This window comes from Heterocephalus glaber, unplaced genomic scaffold (genome assembly GCF_053883595.1).
Source record: "Heterocephalus glaber isolate CG9 unplaced genomic scaffold, H.glaber_assembly_v1.0 deba00000474, whole genome shotgun sequence".
Lineage (NCBI taxonomy): Eukaryota > Metazoa > Chordata > Mammalia > Rodentia > Bathyergidae > Heterocephalus > Heterocephalus glaber.
In genome coordinates, this window is record NW_028258146.1 from 3,108,699 (window position 1) to 3,132,006 (window position 23,308).

At 44.8% G+C, this 23,308-nt stretch overlaps 1 protein-coding gene across 1 annotated transcript; it reads left to right on the forward strand.

Moving 5' to 3' along the window:
* The first annotated feature begins 464 nt into the window (after positions 1–464).
* Positions 465–22,820, forward strand: Elac2 (elaC ribonuclease Z 2). Its single transcript, XM_013067812.3, has 24 exons — positions 465–886; positions 1,455–1,505; positions 1,632–1,702; positions 2,552–2,616; positions 3,737–3,794; positions 5,303–5,371; positions 6,858–7,007; positions 8,393–8,451; positions 11,550–11,608; positions 11,705–11,777; positions 12,642–12,754; positions 13,379–13,474; positions 14,419–14,557; positions 14,635–14,720; positions 16,177–16,295; positions 17,669–17,765; positions 18,804–18,942; positions 19,463–19,501; positions 19,636–19,745; positions 20,304–20,403; positions 20,476–20,596; positions 20,852–20,930; positions 21,475–21,619; positions 22,154–22,820. Exons 1-24 carry the CDS (start codon positions 660–662, stop codon positions 22,385–22,387), a joined length of 2,499 nt encoding a protein of 832 aa, XP_012923266.1. The 5' UTR covers positions 465–659; the 3' UTR covers positions 22,388–22,820.
* The last annotated feature ends 488 nt before the right edge of the window (positions 22,821–23,308 follow it).

A 23,308-nucleotide genomic window follows, 5' to 3' on the forward strand; every position in this document is an offset into this window, starting at 1 on the left:
CAGCTAATGACACAAGCCTCCCTGGCGACAGAGTTTATTAACCCCTATGTTTGCTTTTTCCTCAAAATCCACTAAGATCAATTAACATGCATTTATACCAATTACCAGGGAAATCAAAGTGGTCAGACCTCTTATATGCTACTGTTCCTACGCCATAATTTATCTCCTTCCTCACATTTAATGCCCAAAATCACCACAAACAAGAACAAAGCAAAATTCTGAGGCGCTGACCTGCCTAAAGGCACGGCTCATAACTGGAGGTGACAATACTTAATTTACAGCGTAACTCTAACCTCTTAAGAACAACCCCCATCCCAGCACAGGGCAGTATCGCTTTTTGGTCACTCTGCTCCCGGAAGTGCAATCCCAAGCGAAGGGCAGTTTCCGGCAAAAAAAAAAAAAATTGACATGAGAAAGCCGGAAAGGGATCAGGTCGTCCGGCTCTGGCGCTCTAGCATTCCTGCACTCTATGGCCGCCGCCGATTGACTAGCCCCGTCGCAAGGCTCTTCTCAATTGGATGCACAGCCTCGCGTAGGCGGGCTGCCTGTTTCTCGGCGCGCTGATTGGGTCAGCCCTCTCTGCCCAGCGGAGGGAAGGTGCTTGGGGGCAAGCAGACGAGGGGATCGGCTGTCTTCTCGGCCGAGCTAAGGAGGAACACATGTGGGCCCTTCGCTCGCTCCTGCAGTCTGTGGGCAGGCGCGCCATGTTTGAAGGACCCGCCCGCCGCCAGCGGCCGCCCAAGGACCCGCTGCGACACCTGCGCACGCGGGAGAAGCGTGGCGCGTCCTCCGGGACTAGGAGCCCGAACACCGTGTACCTGCAGGTAGTGGCGGCCGGCGACCGGGATTCAGGCGCCGCGCTCTACGTCTTCTCGGAGTACAACCGGTCAGTGTACCATCCTCGGAGCCCGAGTGGGCCTCTGCGTCGCGGCGTCTCCTGGGGCTTCGGTTTCTCCCACTTCCACACGTGTGCGATTTGACTGTTGCATGGGTTCTGCCAAACTAGTGGGTGGGGGATCCTAGACTGCTCGTATGCCTTCGTACGTACGGTTTCTGGGGATTTGTGAAGAACTTCGGTCGTGAGTCTAAGCGTCCTCTTTCTTCCTAACTCTTGTGTCACGGGCTGACTCTTGGTAAGCATTGAGCGGCGTCCTCCTCGCGTCACCGCAAAGCGTGCCTCTTAGTTGGTGTGTGCTGGGTGGGGTAGACAGGTCAGATGAGCTTTTGGGGAAAGGTTCCATTTCTCCCCCCGCTGGCTTATACATACATGCCCTTACTCCTCCTAGCCTCTTCAAGGACAGTTCCAAACCTGCCATCCCAATGGAAACACTGCCTGGCTTGTACTACACTGAGTTTTAGTTGTTTGGTTCAGAGTCCGTAGTAAAGTATCTTATCAGTATAGTGTCAGAGATTTTACAAAATAGGTTCTTCTTAATATTGCGTTCCTCTGACAGGTATCTCTTCAACTGCGGAGAAGGCATCCAGCGACTCATGCAAGAACACAAGTGAGTCAACAATTGGTATTCGGGGTGGAGATGATTGTGGGGCTTGTAAGCTGTGAGAAACAGGTGTGTTTTTATAGCAGAAGTGGCCTATCCATTTTATCCTGCTAAAATGTTTTCTTTTTGTAGACTGAAGGTTGCCCGCTTGGACAACATATTCCTGACGCGAATGCACTGGTGTAATGTTGGGGGATTGTGTGGTGAGTGTGCTCTTTGGAGGGTCAGAGGCTGGTGGAAGCCTCTGGGATTTTAATGTGTCTTGCCCTTATTTTGCCCCTCTCCTGAGTCCAGGGGACCTGGAATTCTTTTTGTGCCAGTCCAGTCAGCTGCAGTATGGAGCGTCAAAAGCTGTGACTCAGAAGAGCCTTTTTTTTTTTTTTTTTTTTGGTACCGGGGATAGAACTCAGGTCCTTGCGCCTGAGAGGCAGGCAGAGGAACCACTGAGCTAAATCCCCGGCCCTAGAAGAACATATTTTAACATGGCTATTTTGTCCAAGTGTTAGCATCCATTTCTTGGATTGCTGTGTCAGAGCTTTCACTGGAGAATGTATTGGTGGTGATGAAAGCGTGCATATTTATCACGAACGACATCAGCCACTTATAGATATCTACTATCCGAATTAATCATGTTCATTAACTGGGAAGGTTAAGATTGTGTTGCAGTCAGACTGTAAGCTTAAGGATGTGGATAGGAAGGAGTGGAATACTGCCCTGATCCCAATTTTGAGAGCTGAGTGTGAGGTGGTGGTTGTGAAGTGCCTAACAAACAAAATGTAAAGCAGTCCCCTCCTTACATTTTGCATACCGGGTGCCTCATTGCCTCACCTGACAGTCAACTCTGCCCTTTTCAGAAGCCTGTGGGGAGGACACTGTATCCCTTACACCTCTAGTTAGTATCACTTCTGCTGCTTTGCATTCACTGCCTGATGGCTGCTTAGGAGCTGAGTGAAGACGTAGATGAGTAACTACATAAGGAGGTAGTGTTGCTGCTCCTGACAGGGACTACAACTCAGGTTGATAAGAGATCTAATTTTATTCTTTCTCTTTAGGAATGATTCTTACTTTAAAAGAAACTGGAGTTCCAAAGTGTGTACTTTCTGGACCTCCACAATTGGTGAGTCTTTCCTGACTACCTGTCAAAAGTAACTCCTCTTTATTCAATGTAAATGACAAAAATTTTCATTTATGCAGATCGGTCTTTTGTCCTTTATGGGTAGTAGACACTTCCCCTTTCAAGTTAAATAGATATGAGTTCAAAATCTAGTAAGATCTTAAATGAGTTATTTTGCCTCTCTGAGCTTTGGTTTCTTCATCTATAAAATGGCTATACTGTAATGTTTTGTAAAGTTGTTAAAGATTAAATGAGGTAACACAACCAAAGCACTAGTTTATTAGATGTTTGGTGCCAAATAAGTACTTAATAAATGATGGCTTTTTGTTCTTATTTACTTATTAAATATCAGACATGTTCATACCAGTCACCAAGTCCTATTAATTCTACTTCTAAAATACTGTCTAAAGTCCATCCATTTGTCTCCATCTCCTTGAAGCCTTCATCCTCTACCACGTCTGTCTACTATAGTAGCCTTTCATATCTGTCCTTGTTTCCCTCTAATTCATCTGCCACCCAGCACCAGAGTGCCCTCTTTAAGATACAAATGCATTGTGTCACTTCTCAACTTAAAACATTTCAGGGTGTTTCCATTGTAATACAACCCACATAACTTGGTATGGTCTACAAGTCCCATAAGCCCTGGCCCTTGCCCACACTCCTCTCTGTATTTATCATCAAGCTACAGCTACAGCTACAGGGCTGATGTTCCCCTGCCACCTATCATCCTAGCCTCTGTCCTTACCGAACTTTCAGGGACCAGCTAAAAAGTTAGTTCCTCTGGAGCTATCCTTGCCAGAAAAGTTGGTTCCAGAGCCCTGTGTTTTTTAGTTTTCTTGGAGGGCTCTTAGCATAATTGGCACTAAGTTGTTTATGTTACCATTTGTTTCAATTTTATCTCTTCCCTTGGATTCATGAAAGCAAGGACTTCATCTCCTTTGTACTGCTAAGTCTTTGGCTTCTGCGTATATAGGGGACCCATCACAATTTGTATAGATGAGGTTCAAAATGCTTACTAAAGTTTTTTTTTCCTGTTGATATCTGACCCCACTTACATAGTTGAATACATTGCTATGTTCTATATTTGTTGAACTATAAATACTCACTTATTTATATTTTTTAGGAAAAGTACTTGGAAGCAATCAAAATATTTTCTGGGCCATTGAAAGGAATAGACCTGGGTATGTCTTTGACTGTGGTTCATTATTTAATATTCCTTTCTCATATTCACCCTGCTTTTCAAATTAGAGTCCACTAAAATTTGCTGTAAGGTGACACATGCCTGTAATCCCATCTACTTGTGAGGGCGAGACAGGAGGATAACAAGTTCAAGGCCAGTCAGGGCAGTTTGAGGGAGACCTTGTCTCAAAATAAAAAAATGAAAAGGGCTGGGGAATTTGCTCAATGTAGAATGCCCCTGGGCTCAATCCCCAGTATCAAAAAACAAAACACAGCTCTTAGATCAGACCTTAAAATCAAGTGCTTCATCAGCATTGAGATGGATTTTAAAATATTGCTTTGTGTCACTGCCTGTGCCCCCCACCTCGTGCCACAGAATTACTGACTAGACAACCCAAGAGTATGTTACAATTGTTATTTTCTAATTATTTATTAGGAAATTTTATTTGATTTTTTTATATGAGTGCTTTGTATATTTTCTTTATTAATATCTACTTGTATTATATTAAAATAAAATTTTTAAAAACCTGATGCATGTCTGCAAGTGTGTCAGAGGTGTAACAGCATCTACTCAGGCCCTGGGGCTCCTTCCCCAGCCCAAGCAGTGATTCTTGGTGCTTTGAGTTCTCTGCAGGAGGAAGAGAGGGAGTGAAGGCTTCATGGCCAACTCTGTGGCTGATCCTAAGCTGTCCCTGTGCTGGGGCCTCACAGCCTCTAATGGGAAGAGACTTAACTTAGGTTGCTGATAATGTGCATCTTTGGCTTGTTAGTGCTCTTTTTTCTTTTTTTTGGTACGGGGGATCCAACTCAGGACCTTGCGCTTTCGAGGCAGGTGTGGTGCTACTGAGCTAAATCCCCAGCCCTTAGTGCTCTTCTTTTATAAAAACATGAATATCTTACTTCAGGATGTAAACCAGTTCAAATAGTTGAGATGATAAATTGTTTAGCTTCTTAATCCTGTTTGTTAACTCAGGGCTCTTAAATTGGAGTGCAGTAAGTCCCCAGTTTACAAACAAGTTCTATTCTAGGAGAACATTCGTAAGTTGGATTCATTTGTAAGTCTGATGAAGTGAGTCTTCTACACCTTGGACACAAATATACAATGTAAAGCATAAAAAAAACAAATATGAAGACTGTTTGTATCTGTGTAAGTTTGGACTTGAATATTTCTAAGTCGGAAACTTACTGTATGGTATCTGTTTCTTTCTATATTTTCTTTTTCTAATAGATTCTCAGCAATGAGCATGTCTTTTCATTTGACTGGTAAATATGAATGATAAAAACACAGTTTTATTTTTTCCTAAATATGTTTATCTGCTCAAAAATTCTGGTTTTCACAGGCCAAGCACAAGGTCCTGAGTTCAATCCCTGGTAACACACACACACACACACACCAAAAAATTCTGGTTTTAGTGGGAAATTTCTGCCAAATTTGTAAAGCAATTTGAAAGTTCATTTTCATGTGTCTGTACTAATCCAATCAGTTTCCTAACTTGTGACTTTTCTGTAGCTGTGCGGCCCCACTCAGCACCAGAATACAAAGATGAGACCATGACAGTTCACCAGGTCCCCATATACAGTGAGTATGAAAGCCAGATTTCCCAGGAGAGAATGGTATAGGTCCCAAGTATGGAAAGTGTGGGTGAAGTCAGAAACTGTTTGCATACTTGCTTTGGCTACCCTATGTTGTATCCTTTGTATGTTTAAGAAATTTAACTGAAGAATTAAGATTTGTTTTCTGCCCTCAAAGAGCTTATGGTCTTGTGAACAGATGTTGTACTTAATATAATAATAGTGGTCTTGCTTTGGAACACTTTTTAATCAAGTGCTATCAGAAAATAGCCTGCACTAACATTTGCATATTCATCCTTGAGGGTTAGAGTTTTGTTTGCCACAGGTATAAATACTCTCTTTTTTGATAAGAGGATTCCTGAGGGATTTGTTCAGATTAATAGTTTTTGATAACTACAACGAAAAAGTATTATCAGGGTCTGAGAAGCTCCAACAAAGCTTGTCAGGACCAGGGCCGGATGATGTTTTGACTTGGGAACAGAGAAGCTCTGTGGTGCTTGAGTCTGGCCAGATGCTCTGTATGCAGTTTTATCTACTTGGGAAGAGCATTCCTAGTAGTAGTAGCAGGGACTTTTAGCACTAACTAGTATGAGCTTCCCAAGTGCTGAAAGGCCACAGATAAGAGCATAAAAGCCAGAGAAATCCAGAGGAGATAAGGAGATAAGATTGCCACAGGTAGGCCAGGCACAGTGGCAGGCCTGTACTAATCCCACCATTTGGGAGGCTGAGGCATGAGTTTGAGGCCAGCCTGGAATAAATAGTGAGTTCAAGGCCAGCCTAAACTACATAATGAGACCCTGTCTCAAAAAACTTAAAAAAAAAAAGATTGCCACTGGTAGAATGGAGTGTAAAGAGTGGGGCTGGAGCTGTGGCACAAGTGCTTATAGGCCAGGAGATGATGTTCTGAGTAGACTCCTTACCTGGTTCACTCCTGGTCAGGTGTCTTAACCTGACCTACACTGCCCCCCACCCCAGTTGTCTCCCTCTGTTGTTTCTCTCCATTTCCTCTAGCCCGTGTTCTTCCCTACTGCACTTTACAGTTTATGTGTCGTGTGGTCATTGCTTAACTGGCTTTCTTTTGCTGATCATTGAGTGGTTCTGTTGATACCAGAGGCTGTGCTTCAGCTTCTCCGAGCAGCCGTTTTTTTGCTTGGCTTTGTGACTTCACTGCCCCATGATGCTTCTGTGCGTGGAGATGGGTACCCTTTTGACCTGTTCGTTTTCTGAGGGTAATGGTAATGAATGAACCAGCCTTCAGCCTGCATGCTTTACTGTCAGCCAACACTGTTGAATCGTTACTGTGGGCAAGGCTCTGGGCTAAGCAGAAACGTAGAGATGAGTGAGACACAAACAATAGTAGATAGTGAGACACCGCTATAGTAAACTGTGTGCCGATTTGCTTGGTGTTCTGGAATTCCTGTGTGTGACCGCCTGGCTCGGCAGTGAGCTTCCCTTGTGTGGTGTGTAATTTGATGGATTCCTGTGCTACCTAGGTGAACGGGGGCATGGAAAGCACCAGCCATCGCAGAGCCCGGAAAGGTCTCTTCACAGGCTGAGTCCAAAACAGCCTTCTGACTCTGGATCAGCTGAAAATGAGCAGCACTTTCGAGATGCCAATGGTATAAACAAACCCTGCTGGAAAGGTACTTGCATTTTTTTATGCTTTGCCCTTGTTCAAGATTCATTTATTTTTCATTGATAAAATAATAATATATACTTAAGGGGTACAAAGAAATGTTTTGATCTATGTAGAAAGACTGAATCAAGCTAGTTAATTTAGTGGTCATCTCACCAATTTATATTTTTGCATTTAAGGACTGAAACTTTGATCAACATCTCCACTTTCCCCATCATTCTCCCTTATTCCCAGCTTTTAGTCATCTTTTTTTTTGAGGCAGGATCTTGCTATGTAATTCAGGGCCTAGGCTGGCCTTGAAACTCATAGGGATCCTCCAGCCTCAGCCTTCTAAGTGCTGGGATTTATAGGTACGTGCCACCACACATGGCTTTCTGGTCACCTTTTTATTGTGTTTTTATGATGTCAGCATTTTAAAATTCCACATATAAGTAAGGTCATATAGAATTTGTCTTCCTGTGCCTGGCTTATTTCACTTAACGTAGTGACTTTGAGTTTTATCCATGGTGTCACAAATGAGAATTCTTTGCCTTTTAATGATGTTCTATGTGTGCAGATACTTTTTCCTTGACACATAATGCTTCCTTGGCTTGGGGAAGGTGAGAATAGTTGTCAGAAAGGTGACAGTATTGAGCTTTAAAGACCCTGGGTAGCCCCAAAACTTGTGTTCAGTTTATCCAGAAGAAAGCAGAGCCTGGCAAACTCAGTCATACAGAGGGCCTTTGTGTTTTACATGAACTACTGGAATGTTAATACAAGTTAGTTTTTCAGTAATGCAGAAACTGACTACTAAAGCTGACACAACCATTGCATCAGTGAGTCGATCTGAACCTTTTCTTTCAGAATGACATCCTACTGGGAAGCAGTTAAAAGTCCAGGCCCAGATGTAGCTGCAGAACTGGGCTGCTCAAGGGTTCTGTTGTCCAGTGTCCGGCAGAACTCACTCAGATCCTCTTCCCCGGAGAGCGTCTGGTCTGATGACCTATCGAAGGCAGCCCTTCAGTGCCATCCTTTTTTGGCCAGCAAGGGATGAAGACTGTCGTCTACATTCTTCCCGCAGGCCTTCTAGCTTTTGTCTTATTTTGCATGTTTTGTTTTTAAAGCACATGACAACTTATTTTTTGTTTTCTTCACCATTAGGTAAAGTCGGTCCCTTAGAAAGTGTTATTTGCTAAGTTTTTCTGGCTGAAATTTTGCACTTTTTGTTTGCTCAACATAAGCAAAATAAAAAGAGAACTGACCTGCTGAGGAATATCAGGGTCTTCTTCCACCTTTGGGTTGGGATGGTAATGTCTATTTAATTTATATAGAAAGTAAAATTAGGTATCAAATGGTGGGAATTTGTGAAGCCTGTACAACCAAGAGCTTGTAATCAACTGTGTTTTCCCTCAGGTGTTAGCCCGAAAAGACGTGGCAAGGACCCTTCCTTGGTTGTTGCTTTTGTATGTAAGGTAAGAGCGTCTTTCCAGACTCATGCTGTAATAAGCACATGGTGGGTAGCTGAGGTGTTGCTGTAGTTTGGAACCTTCAGTTAGCATTTTCGCAGTAATTAAAGATAACAGCTCCTAAGTTACCTTGCCCAAGAAGAAATACAGATACCTGTTTCTCAAAATACCCCTCATTTTTATATTATATCCCTTTAACCTCGGTCTCTTCCAGTGTTCTGTCAGTCTGCATATGCATTTTAGACTTTTATTTTTTGGTACCGGGGATCAAACTCAGGTCCTTGCGCTTGCAAGACAGGTGGCGTAACCACTGAGCTAAATCCCCAGCCCTGCATATGCATTTTATATTTGCCTGATTGGATCTTCAGGAATTCGGAGTTACAGGCGGTGTTTGTTTTCTTCCCAATCAGGAAGGCTTTTATTCAGACTCCCTCAAGTTTGTTCTAATTTATTTCATTTTACTGTAGTAATTAAGGTATTAACATCAGATTTAGTACCATTCACGCAGCTCTAAATCTACAGAATGCAATTGATCAGATTCCATTAAGAATTTTTATTACATCCATCCAGGTATGGTGACGCACAACTATAGTTCCACCACTGTAGGCTCACCCTGATCAACATAGTAATTTAGTGAGACCCTGTCTCAAAAAAATTAAAAGGGCTGGTGATGTAGCTCAGTGCAGAGGCTCTGGACTTAACCCCAAGTACTGGGTTGGTTGGGAGATTTTAATTACAGTAAGCTATTTTTTTTGTTTGTTTGTTTGTTTTTGGTACTGGGGATCGAACTTGGGTCCTTGTGCTTGCACAGCAGGCCTAACTAGGTATAGTTTTAAAATAAACCAGTGATATCTTCATAAAACTGTAAAAATTCATTTTATTTATGATGATATAATTAAGTTTTTTAAATTATTTTTTAAGCCTCTAGGGCCACTGAGGGTTTTTTTGTTTTTGTTTTTTTGTTGGTTTTTGGGGGGTTTTTTTGGTACCGGGGATCGAACTCGAGTCCTTGCGCTTGCTCAGCAGGCAGCGAAACCACTGAGCTAAATCCCTGGCCCACAGTAAGCTATTTTTAAAAACTGACTAATGGTCTACTTTTAGTAGGACTTTATAATTTTATTTTATAACCTCTAACAAGTGTTTTTGCCTAATTTATGGTAAGACTACATTATTTTTTTGTGGGTTTGATTTTTTGGGGGCGGTTAAAGTAATATTAATTTTAAAATACATTTGGAATTTAATTACTAGATCATTGCTAGTATTATTTCTATCAATGTGTTTGAATGACAATTACAATTTTTATAGAAGTTAAGTACTGTTGTCAGTGTTACTTGTGTGTTTGAGATTTTAGGCTCCAATCTAATTTTTTAAACTATTTCACATGGCAGTCTTTATATTGTGTTAGATGCTCTTCACATTCTTGCCATTCCATTGTCCTCAGGCAGCTATTTGGGTGCTGTAGGCCCTGATGCTAAGTATCTGCAGGCTGCTCACCCTGGCTTTTCTCCACCCTTGCTGTCTGGCGCCGCTTCTGAGAGCTGCTGTCACAGGGTCAGCAATATCCCCTCCTCCCCTTGTAGTTAATCTGCTGCTTTGCAGCCAGGGTTTGGAAAGCAGTGCACTGAGCTAATTCAAATTCTGGGTGGTCAGAGAAAAGAAGCTGTGGGTGCAAGGGCTGAGAAACCACATCTGAGAGAACAGTGTGTGGTTTAGGCCACTCTTGGATGGCTCTCAGGTCTTGTTGGGTTGTGTAGTTCTCATCTGTCTTCTGCATTGTCTGCTTTCCTCATATGGGGAAAAGGTCTGTATGGGTCGAGTGCAGCTTGCCTTAGGTGTGCAAGTTCCTTTTTAACATTAGAAACACTTAGTTTCCATCCTCAGATCCACTTGAGTCTGTGGAGAAAATACTTGTTCACTACAGTGCTTGTTAATGTCACCTAAAAGTGTCGGCTGGACTCGGCATCTTTGTGTGCTATGCATACACTGAAGCTGCAGTCCTGTAGGACGATATTTGTCCTTCCTCTAGGACAGTGTTTTTAAGATGGAAGGAGCATTCTAGAATCCTGCGAGTGAGACTTTGGCATCCAGATTTGAGATTTGATTCTAAGAGTAACTTCTTATCTTCAGGAAGTTAAAACTGAACACAAATTCTTTATCCAGATTTTAAAAAGAAAAGATCAAATATAATTTAGCAAAGATCTGTTAGCATCTTAATTTTGACTTTTCTGTTGTATGTGAAATACGTAGACCCTAAAAATATTTCAACAGAAGTACAGAGTGATTATGAGGCTTTGTGATAGGATTATTGTTTGCCTTCCTAACATAAGAGCATATTGGGAATTTGTTATTATAATTTCTCTAGTATAAAAGCAACAACATTATATTGCCAAATATTTGAAAAATGTAGGAGATTAAAAAAAAAAACAAAAACAACCCATCTAGGGCCTAGGATTTAGCTTGGTGCCACTGCCTGCCTCGCAAGCACAAGGTCGTGAGTTCAATCCCTGGTACAACGAAAACAAAGAAACAAACAAACAAAAAACTTGAAAAAAAACCCCATCTGTTCTTGTTACTCTATCACTGTGAATAGAATATCGTGTTACTCAGCAGTTTGCTTGGTCATTGCCTTGTTAAACAATGCTTTAGTTGCTTTCCTCTAGCTGTTCATGGATGAATGTAGAATGATAAAACAATTTTGACATGGGAAAAAGCATAAAATTTTATATATATATATTTTTTTGAGTCAGGGCCTTGCTATGTAGCGTAGACTGGTCTTGAATTCGCTGGCCTCAGAATTGCAGTAATCCTCCTACCTTAGCCTCCCCAGTTCTGGGATTACAAGTGTGTGCCACCATGACCAGCAAAATTTGTTGTATTTCTAATGAGTGGATGTTGGCCAGTAAATCGCTTTTAAATTATTTAGGTTTTAGTTCTAAAGGGCTCCTTCAGAAAATTGTATCCATTATGGAAACAATGAATTGCAGTTTAATTGTAAGAAAATAACTTTAAATTAAAAAACAGAAAAATACACTTCTAAGAAAGTTCACTAAAACCAAGCTTCCTCCCCAGCCACTGAAATTACATCTTCGTTCTCTTTGTTACAGCTTCACTTGAAGAAAGGAAACTTCTTGGTGCTCAAAGCGAAGGAACTGGGCCTCCCAGTGTGAGTGTCAGGGCTGAGTCAGCTGTTGGGGACTCATGGGCCCCCACCGCTCATAAAGAGAAGGCATCTTACAGGGGCCTTGCATCTTCATTTCAGTGGGACACCTGCCATCGCGCCCATCATCGCCACAGTCAAGGATGGGAAGAGTATCACATACGAAGGAAGAGAGGTGAGGCACCAGCTCTCCACGGTGACTCAGCACTTACAGGGGGCTCGGGCCCCACGGACCCCGCTTTTGCAAGGAGCGGGACAGCTTGGAATTCTAGCAGTTGTCTGTGCAGTGGAGCGCTTATCTAGACTCGTCCTGCTTATGAGCACTGCTGTGCTTGGCACGTCTGTAGATTTTCTGTCCGGAACCTGGTGGTTCTCCTACAAGCATGGATCTTTTTCTTTGTACGTGAGATCAGGGCAGTATCTAAAATCACAGGAGCTTTGAGTTCATAGCCCAAAAGAATGCCACTGTGGGGTTTTTGGGTTTTTTGGTACGGGGATTAAACTTGGAGCTTAGTTTATTTTGAGACAGAGTTGCTAAGTTACCCAAACTGGGCTTGAACTTGAGCTTGTGATCTTCCTGCCTCAGCCTCCTGGAATGCTGGGTTTACAGGTGTGTACCACCAAATCCAGTGTTTGCCACTGTGTTCCTTTTTGTTTCTTTTCCTTATTGAGAATCAAACTCAGGTCCCTTGAGCTTGCCAGGCAGGCACTGTGCCACTGAGCTACATCTCCGGCCCTGCCACTGTGTTCTTCATCAAGATTTTTATCTAGTGTCTCAGGCTGTGATGACCAATGACTGCAGAGTCTTGAACACCAAGCCTTGTTTTCTACCTACTCTACCTTTGAAATATCGCAATAAGCTAAATTTCTGGCTTTTTAAATATAGACAGAGCAGGAAGGGTGCAGGTGATGCCCTTCAGGTGAATTTTGTGTTTTGCCTCCTTGGACACAGGCTGTGTAATGTTTGAAGCTGTCTTGACGGCTGTTCAGTTAGGGAGAGCACTGATGGCCCAGTGAGCTGGCCTGTTTGATTTTGCAGATTTTGGCTGAAGAGCTCTGCACACCCCCGGATCCTGGTCATGCATTTATTGTGGTCGAATGCCCAGATGAAGGATTCATCCAGCCCATTTGTGACAATGCCACCTTTAAGAGGTAATGATGCGGGGTCTGTGGGTGCAGAAGTACGAGCACACTTGCTTAGGAAGCCTAGCCCAGCATGGGCCCCAGGGCTTCAGGGACTGAGCTGTGTCTCTGTGGAAACCTGTGGTCTGGGTGTGAAACTTGTGTCTGTCCTACTGGCAAGATTTATACCACTGCTGGTAGTTATACATAGCCTTGAAGTAAAATAGAGGACTAGAACATAAACTAGAATTCTTGAAGTTCTAGGTCTAGAATACATTCTAGAACCATCTTTGAATTTTAATTATTAACATTATTTGAATTGTTTTTGCCTACATGAGTTTCCTTTACTCATGTACACCAAACCTAATGAGGTAGGGCAGAGTGTTTGAGACTGTGGGTCAAAAGTTTGTGTTAAGGGGCAGAATAGCAGCCTGGGAACATCCTCTGGGCCCGAGTGCCACTCTGTTTTGTCCTTTGGAAAAGTTAGCCAGTTTTGTGGTTAAGGTTTAATCCAGGGTAGAATCTTTTATGTACATATCTGTGTGCTAAGTCTTCTCCCAGGGCACAGCACTATGCAGCACAGTCCTCATGTGTACACATACTGAGTTTGGTTCACTTCTTGAAGCTGAGTCCCATTCGCTTTCCTTAAACCAGGTACCAAGGAGAGACTAATGGTCCTGTGACCATGGTAGTTCACATGGCCCCAGAATCTGTGCTTATGGACACCAGGTACCAGCAGTGGATGGAAAGGTAAGGAGCCTAGCAAACATGGGGCCACTTTTCTGGGTGGTGATGTATCTCCTCACCTTTAAGTGCTGTCTACCCTCAATTCTGCACTTGCCTGCATTTTCTCTGGGAATCCTGCCTTACGATTTCTGGAAATGCCTGTCAGTACCAGAGAAACCACCGCTAGGTGGCGTGGTGTATACATGCATCCCACTTGTACAGGGCTTGATTTCACATCATTTTACATCCTTTATACACTTGGTATTGTCTGAACTAGTCTTTTGGTTGATGATTCCACATGCTTATACTAAGTCAGAGACTTGCAAATATAAAATAGTAGCTTCTGCTTATTGAATGTCCACTTATGTCAGCTAGTGTGTTACATATTGTACATTTCACTATCCGGTTCTTCTCAGCAAGTCTGTGAGGCAGATGTTCTACATAGTGTAGTAACTGGGAGGAGAGCCCTGCAGTCTGTTCTCAAGGCTTCCCTGGCCAAGGCCAGCACCTGGGGGGAAGAGTGTGTCTGTGTTGTCCTCAGATTGCTTCTCAGCATCCCCCTTGCTCCTCCCTACATAGCTTCTTGTCTCTGTCCTCTTGGCCCTAATGTTTCTTGCTCTTCAGTGCTCATCTGTCATTCTTTGAGGGTCCAAGTCATAACATGATCTGTTTCTCTTATGACTTTTCTGGCACCCTGCACTCGTGTTGTCTTCAGATCCCTATCTGAACATCTTAATTTTGGGGGCGTTTTCTACCACTCTTTCCAGCACACCTCAGGGGCAGCCATAGTAGGGAGAGAACACTGGACCTTGAGGCAAAAGAAACAGAATTATGCTTGGCCATGTAATAACTATTTGGGGCAAGCGAGGAATCTCTTTGCACACTTATTAGGGCTTCTGATCTCCAGCGCTGCCCCCTGGGTAAACTTGGTCCCAAATGGATGCAATATATGGTTGGTTTCAACTTAGGTTTGGGCCTGACACCCAGCACTTGATCCTGAATGAGAACTGTGCATCAGTCCACAACCTTCGCAGCCACAAGATTCAAACGCAGCTCAACCTCATCCACCCAGACATCTTCCCCTTGCTCACCAGTTTCCACAGGAAGGTAGTATCTCAGAACAGCCCCCGCCCACCCAGCTCCTGTGCTATTGGTGCTGTTGAGTGTATTCTCATCTGTTTCAGGAGGAACACCTGGCCCTCAGTGTGCCCACTGTCCGGGGTGAATGCCTCCTCAAGTACCAGCTCCGTCCCAGGAGGGAGTGGCAGAGGTCTGTGCCATTCTGAACCAGTGCAGTGGGTAAAGTTAGGAGAATTGGGGCCAGTAATTATCCTTTTCAGAAACTTTTCCATGGTAACAGTGATAGTGATGATTGTTTCACAACATAGAAAATAGGAAGTGTATGCTGAAGGAACTCACCCATCATCCTGTCACATAGAGTGACTTAACATTTCATATTTTTAAATTTATGTATGTGAGGATGTATTTAAAATATGTGTGTGGTCTTATGGCTTAGTTTTTGTCAGTCTTTTCATATATCATTAAACAGTCTCTAATAACAGGGACTTCATTGGTATTTCAGATACGGGTATTTACTCATTTAGGATATTTCTAATTTTTTGCTGTCTTAATGAAGAAAGGAATATCTTTTGTATAAATCTTAGAATAGAACCTGTCCCTGAAGGTAATTTGGATATGTGGGATTACCAGGTCTGAGTGTGATAGTTCTCCAGGCCCTGGTTACTATCAATTGCCATCTGGAGCGCCTCTTGCCAATATTCTCCAGCCAGGAGACTGAAAAGTGCTCACTGCCCCACGGTTTTATTTTACATTTTGAGCTCTGAATCTGGAGTCATCTAAGTATCTTGGCCACTCCACAGTGTCAGTGTTAGGAGAGACCATGATCTGGATTACGGTATGCAGTTGTAATCGGTGGGTTAGTGCTCCTGAAGAGCCTCCATGGTGGGGGACTGGGCCCATAGGTCCACAGGCTGAAGGGCCTACTGCTTCCCTTGTCAGCTCCTGCCAGGCTGGTACACAGGCAGCAACTCATCTAGCCAGTGTTCAGACTCATCTTGTGCTTGGGAGACTTACAGTTTTGGGGACCTGTCCCAGATGTGTTGAAATAGGATCTTGAGAGTTGGCTTGGGTTTTACTTTACCTTACTTATCTTACCTTAACTTCTGGGTGATTTTAAGAGCCAACAGACCAAGGCATTGCTGCTCCGTGTAGTGAGACCAGCAATGCCAGCATTATCTCCAACAGTGGGTTCTCAGGCCCCTTCCATACCTCCTGAGTTGTTTCTGTATTTTGCCAAAGTTCCCAGCAATTAGCTCTGTGTACTCAGTTTGAGAGTCTGTCTTTAGGGCCTGCTTCTCGGCTGAGGCCACTTGGCAATGTCTGGAGGCATTTTTGTCCATTGCAGTGTGGGATGAGGTAGTAGTTAGGAGAGGACAGCTCCTACCACAAATACTCACATGGCCCTGAGCATCAGTAGTGCCCAGTTGTCAGGCTTTGAGGCTGAGAGATGCTGCGAGGAGCTCAAGCTATTCAGAACCCATTCTGAGATACCCCATTTAGCTAAGGAAGGTTCCAGAGGCAGCCAGGCTTGATCTGAAGGAAGACTCTGTACATGGTCCCCTTGGATTGATTCTGGACATCCAAACCAGCACTTGCTGAGGCCTCACGCCCCATTTTGGTCACTCGAAATGCCTCTTTCTCTGCAGGGATGCCATTGTTACATGTAACCCTAATGAATTCATAGCTGAGGCCCAGGAGTGCCCCAATTTCCAGGAGAGTGTGCAGGAATATAGGAAGAGCGTACAGGATGGCCCAGGGCCCACAGGTGAGTGGGCAACCTCTCTTCATCGATTCTGCCACCTGCTGTGGACCTCAAAATATTGAGCAGGGTATTCACAGAGCAAATTCTAACCTAGTTTATTTATGTAATCCAGGGCTTCTTGACTCAGTCTGTGCATTAGAGCTATAGCCTTGGGGTCAGGTGGAGTTTGAGACTCCCAAATGCATGTGTCCCACCCAAGACCAATTTTGCAGTGGTGCCCAGGCATTCTTCACAAGGCACATGTGGTGTGAAGCAGTTTGTGGGTCCTCTCTGAGATCCTGTGGAGAGCTTTGAGAGTAGCCTGTGCTGACTTGAGATCTAGTCCTGAGTTTGCTAATAAGTGTCCACAGCATATTGGGCCAAGCCAATCATTTCATTGGGTTTTCCTCACCCCATCAGGAATAGTAGTTAGTGAATTTTGTGACCTTTGTGCTTACTGGTTTTTCTAGTGTTGTTTTTTCTTTTTTTTGGTACTGAGGATCGAACCTGGGACCTTGCGCTTTTGACACAGGCAGCAGCACCACTGAGCTAAATCCCTGGCCTCTAGTGTTATTTTTAATGAGCTGATATCCAAAGAGAACATCAGAATAGAAGGAGGGGTTGGGGTTTTAATTTAGCCAAATGATTTTTCAGCACATTTGCCTTTCTCTGTGGAGGAGAGCAGCAGGCAAGCCCCTGAGATGGGGAGACCTTTGGCACCTCAGCCCGTGTGTGTTCCTTTCCCTTCTATGCAGGATTGGCTGTCTGATGTATATGTTAAAGAGCCATTGAACGCAGGGATCCTTGCAAACACACACAAGGCCAGATGCCACTGAGAAAGGGACACTGGAATCGGTCAGCCTCCCTGGATTTGACTCCTGGCTCTGCTTCTTCCTTTCTCTGTGGAGACCTGGCCCTGTGCACCTGAATCTTGTTGAGTGGCACAGATTGGCCTTTAATGCACCACCACACCAGGCTATAGTAATTTTTTTTTTTTTAAAGAAGAACTATAGAATGTATTTGTTCTCCTCAATATGCCCCTTTTCTCACAAATAGCTTGATGGTCTTGCACTGATGAGGAAACCCTTCCTAGGAAGGTGAATGCCAAGGCTCCACCTGTGCCCCTTCTGAAAATCTGGGCTTAACTGTATGGCTTACCTCTCATGGCTAAATGCTTACTCACTGTTAAGGCTGAAAAAGGGAGTAAGGCCCACTGCTCCTCCCTTAGGACAGCTGGCTAAGATGACAAACTCCTGGGGCTTTATACTGTTGTGTTTTCATATTAACCTGGTCAGTGCAGCATAACTTTTGTTTGAAAAATATGTGTTGACTTATTTTTGACTTACTGACTTACTCAGAAAAGTCATGGACATGTACATGTACATATATTTCCACAGAGAAAAAAAGCCAGTATCCAGAAATCGTCTTCCTTGGAACAGGGTCTGCCATCCCTATGAAGATTCGGAATGTCAGCGCCACACTCATCAACATAAGGTAGCACTGCTTTCCCAGGAAACAGCCATTTCTCAGAGAGCACACTTATTTTTTAAACAGAGGTTCTCCACTCACCAGGCTAATTTGAAAACACAACATTATAAACCCCTGTGAACTCGTCATCTTAGAGTGTCCTGGAGGAGGAGTAATGGGCCTTATTCCCTTCTATAGCCTCAAGCTAATATTTCCTTCTGGGAATAAATAAAACTCATCCCATTATGACTTTTAAATAAAAAAAAAAAAAAGAGCTAATACCACTGTCTGCTTTGCCCTTGCTAAGAAATTCTCACTTTAATTTTCCCACTAGTTCATGGCATAGGAAAGAATTACCCATTTTATTGATTGGAAAACTGCTGCTTAGATTCCTGACTCTGTAGATGCATGGCATATTAAGTAGCAAGTCTGAAATTTGAACTGGTATCTTAACTGCTCCATTTTATTGTCCCTCTTGACTCCTATTGCCGGTGTGTTAAAAAGCTTTTGGGTTTTGTACATTGATTTTATGCTCATCTACTTTATCGGAGATTCCCTTTAGCATTTTTTTAGTTGATTGTCGGGTTTGCTTGGGGTCATCTGTCTGCAGAGAGATTAATCAGAGGCATTATAAAGTGTACATGATACCTCTGCAAATAGGAAGGAAGACTGTGAAATACCAGGTTAGTTTAAATTTCACTTTGTCATTTTACATGCTAGTGATGGATAAGTAACAACCAAATGCAGTAAATGTACACAGCAATAGGATGCACCCTGAGATCAGATATTTGCACCTGTAGGCAGTACAGTATTCTTCTTATAACTGAGAAATGCAGGGGTGATTGCCAGCTTGCTTTTCCCATACTGGCTTTCTAGAGAGGATGGTATTAACTTACTTTATGGTTAAATTAACTGGCTTTTACATAAGTTCTTAAAGTGAAGGTATGAGAGGTTATAGTAGATGGAAATTTCCACAGCTTCTGCCTGGTACCCAGTAAAGCAAACATTCTGTGAACTGTCAGAAGCCTTCCCTGTTGCAGTGAATCTCTCACTCTTCTTCCATAGCCCTGACAAGTCTCTGCTCCTGGACTGTGGTGAAGGCACATTTGGGCAGCTGTGCCGTCATTATGGAGATCAAGTGGACAGGGTTCTGGGCACCCTTGCTGCTGTGTTTGTATCCCATCTCCACGCAGACCACCACACAGTGAGTGTCGGGTCAGACCCAGACCACTAGCCAGCAGGGAGCTGCTGTCTCTTCCCTCTTGTTTCCAAACTTTTGGGGAGCCTTTGTGACTTATTTCTTATTAGGAAAAGGTCTTTTACAAAACCCCAGTGCTAAACAAAACTGGCTTATCTTTCTGTTTGCTTTTTTATGTGACAGTACAGATTTGCCTCACCTAACTCTTGAATCTTGCCTTTTCCATAGCCTCCCAGAAGAAACTGGTGAGACATGTGATAGGTGCCTGTGAGGCCTGCACTTTGTTCAATCCTAGGGGTTCCTGGGTCCCAGGCTATTGCTGTCTGTTTCTAACATGGACTATGTTGCTTTCTGCCTGTGATGTTTCAGACTCATGAGTCAGCACGGGCCACAACCAAACCGTGGCCATGCTCCAGGGCTAGTGGTTTATAGAGAACAAGGAACTTCTACGAGACACAGAACCATAGCACAGGGGAGAAGACATTGAATTTGCACCTGGCTGATACATATCTTGTTTCCTTCCCAGGGTTTGCTGAATATTCTGCTGCAGAGAGAGCGTGCTTTGGTAAGTGCAGAATTTCATTGACATTTAGAGTTTGGCTGGTTTACACATCATGAGTCTAACCTCCTGCCACTCCAAACTCTTTTTTTACTGACATGTTCCTCCGTGGACTCAGCACTCGGATCTCATTGTTTCAGGCATCTCTGGGAAAGCCGTTCCACCCTTTGCTGGTGGTAGCCCCCACCCAGCTCAGGCCATGGCTGGAGCAATACCACAACCATTGTCAGGAGGTTCTGCACCACGTCTGGTGAGTGTCCCGGGCTGCCTGACTCCAGGCTGCTGCCCTTCACTGGTGCCTCCTCCATAAGCTTAAGGCTGACACCAGGGCTGTTAACAGCACCCCCTGGCAGCCTTGCCCTTGGTGTCTGCCTGCTTTGAAGCATTTCTTCTCAGCCCTCACTTTGTTCTATACTCTCTAGACTCTTGCCAGCATTTCTCCATGAGATAACTTTCATGGCCAGACACTCAAGCAGTAGCTAGCTCAGAGAATGTCCACTCTAGGTAGCTAGGTGACAGCAGGCTGCTCCTACATGTCACATGGAGGGCGCCCATCTGCCTGGAGACAGCTGTGATCTGTATGGCCTGAGCCAAGGGGGCCTTTGCCTGTTAGATTTCTTTAGTGAACAGGAAGTGACTTGGCTTTTTATTTGATCGGTTTCCTGGTCTTAGTGACTACAATTTAAATTGTGTTTCTTCATAAGAATGATTTGAGGCTCTCACCAAAGATCTGAATTTTGACTCCAGGTGTTAAATGACTGTTTTTAAAAAGCTCATTATAATTTTTAAATGTTTTATCTTCTCACAGTATGATTCCTGCCAAATACCTTCAGAAAAAGGTGGAGGTCTCTGATCCTACTATTGAAAGTCTCATCAGTTCACTGTTGGAAATATGTGACTTGAAAGAGGTAAGGGGCACAGCCATAGGCCTGGTGAGGGCAGGGATAGCAGGAAAGAGCCCTCCAGCTCTGCTCCTTCAGTTTCAGACCTGCCTGGTCCGGCACTGTAAGCATGCTTTCGGCTGTGCACTGGTGCACACGTCTGGCTGGAAAGTGGTCTTCTCGGGGGACACCATGCCCTGTGAGGCTCTGGTCCAAATGGGTGAGTAGAAGTAGAAATGAACCACCACAGTCACATGGGCTTTGTGCAGCTGGCAGTACATGTATTGAGTATGCCAGGATGTGTGCAGACATCAGACTTGGTGTCCACCAACAGTCTCTGACTGTCATCCTGGTGTGCAGATATGTTGCAGGGCCAAGGTAGAAAGCATTTCTGAGTCGGGACACAGCTGTGGATCCTTGGCCCATGTGCTGCTCTGCCAGAGGACTCTCCCTCCATGTCCGTTTTTCTCCCTAGGGAAAGATGCCACCCTCCTGATCCATGAAGCCACTCTGGAGGATGGCTTGGAGGAGGAAGCAGTGGAGAAGACACACAGGTAGCAAAGGCTGGTTAGTCTACCCTGTTACCCAGTCCCTCCCATGCAGTGGGGCCCAAGCAGCATTGTATTTGCCCCAGGAGAAAGACTGCCCTCCATGACATGGCGCCAGCCGGCTTCCTGCTGAGGTCTGTGAGGGCTTTTGCACCCATGCTGGGTCTCATGGGCTGCTGCCTCTGTTTTCATGGAGTCCCCTAGGCAAGGTTCTGCAGAGAGGCATGGTGTTTTGAGACAATGAGAAATAGACTGTATATTATGTCAGAGAAATGTGGAGGCAAGTGCTCGTGTGGTTACCGTTGGGCTGTTGGAAGGAAAGAGTGCTGTGGCCCACATAAGCTCTGTTTTTTTCTCACGAGTGCTCCCTGATGTGGGGCTGACAGCCAGCAGTCTGAGCGTCCTTCAGGGAGTGTGAGAAGGGCCGGTCATAAAAAGGTAGCCATTCAGGACATCCATCAGCTTCCCCTGGGTGCCAAAGCAGTGGACAGGACAGATTGGAGTCTTGCCCTGTGGCTGAGTGTGGCTGTGCCATGTCATTTTCCCACAGCACCACCTCCCAAGCTATTGGCGTGGGAATGCGCATGAATTCTGGCTTCATCATGCTGAACCACTTCAGCCAGCGGTACGCCAAGATCCCCCTCTTCAGCCCTGACTTCAATGACAGAGTTGGAATCGCCTTCGACCACATGAAGGTCTGTGTCACTTGGCTGAGGGTTGGGAACCTGGGAGGGAGAAGGGCCCCACTTCCTCTCATGTCCTTGTTTGCTCAGCCCTCTACCTTCCCCATCACTCTGCCAGGCAGCAGCTGCTCTGGCTCTGATGGTGCCTCCTACAGGGGCCTTCTAGATGTTGGTCTGAGGGTCATTGCCTGAACATTCCCAAAGCCACGCCACTGCAGCTAAGCAAAGGCCTGTGAGAGGTGCTTTCACCCCACAGGTGGTAGAGCCAGGTCTGCTACTTTAGCCTTCCTGAGCCCATTTGGTTTTGCTGCCCTTAATTGGGGGACAGGGAGTGGTATTTCCCCTTTGTTGAAGGGCTTCTTTCCTACCTCCTTCCCTCCCCTGTGGCTCTTTTCTTTTTCTCAAGCTGTGGTCAGCTGGCTGTCCGAGGGTTTGAGAGGAAGGAGAGTTAGTTCCTGTTGTCTAAGCACAAGTCTCGGCACTCTGAGCCCTTGTCTCAACCCTGCCCCTCTGAGGCACATCCCTGTGTTCTTTCTGGCCTTCCAGGTCTGCTTTGGAGACTTTCCAACGATGCCCAAGCTGATTGCCCCCTTGAAGGCCCTGTTTGCTGAGGACATTGAGGAGATGGTGGAGCGGAAGGAGAAGCGAGAGCTTCGGCTGGTGCGTGCGGCCCTCCTCTCTCAGCAAGCAGCTGGCAGCCCAAAAGACAGGGAGCCTCTGCAGAAGCGGGCCCAAGTGGAGGAGCCGCACAGCCCACAGAGCAAGAAGGCCAGAGCCTAGTGAAGGTCTGGACCCACCCTGAACTCTGAAGGCTGTGTCTTCTGCACTCCACCCACATCTGTGCTCCTCATCCTCATGGGAGCCAGAGAACATGATCCAGCCAGGAGGCCACTCGTGATAGGAGTGTAGAGCCATGTTGTGTCCTGGATTCTGGTAAGCACCAGACTTCAGACACTTCCCATGACTGGTGCCTGGCACTGGGCAAGACAGAAGGCTGCTTAACAGAAAAAGGCAGATAGAACCATAATTCCAATGCAAGTCAGTTCTTAGTCACATGGAAACACAGGGGAGGCACCTTTTGCCTGCTCCAGCAAAGTGGTTTCCTCTGCACCTCAGAGATAAGCCAAGTTACAGGGAATGTTGGGTCTAAGTGTCCCAGACTCAAAGACTAGTATTTCCAAAGAATCAGCTGCAATAAAGATTGAGTTTGGAATTCTGAGTTCTTTTACTTTATCTTCACACTGCTTCACAGCAGAGTCTTCTTCCTGCCAGATGCCCAGGAAAGCTCCCATGGCAGTGAGGATCTTTGGAGCCTGTCCCCAGGGAGCCACCACCTCTTAATAACGGAGTCTTGACCAAAGCCCTGATCATAACAGTGGCTTCGCACATTTGGGGAGAGCTGGGCCAGTGCAGCGGATCAGGGAACACAAGTTTCCTAAAGACATTCGATTTGTTCTCTCTTACTCTTGAGAATGAGTCACTCTTTGCCTTTGGAAACACTGAAAAGGTCACATCGGGCTGAGTTTGTCCTCCTCGCAGCATTTGAAAACAGGTTAGTGCTTGAAATCCAAGAGAATTTTCAAAGCTGAATCTAGTGTTTACATGTTCTTCTTACCTAGAAGAACATGGGAAGAACTTTGGAAAACCAGGTGACAAGAGAAAAAGGCACAGAGCAAGGACTTGGCCTTCTTTCCCCGGTGG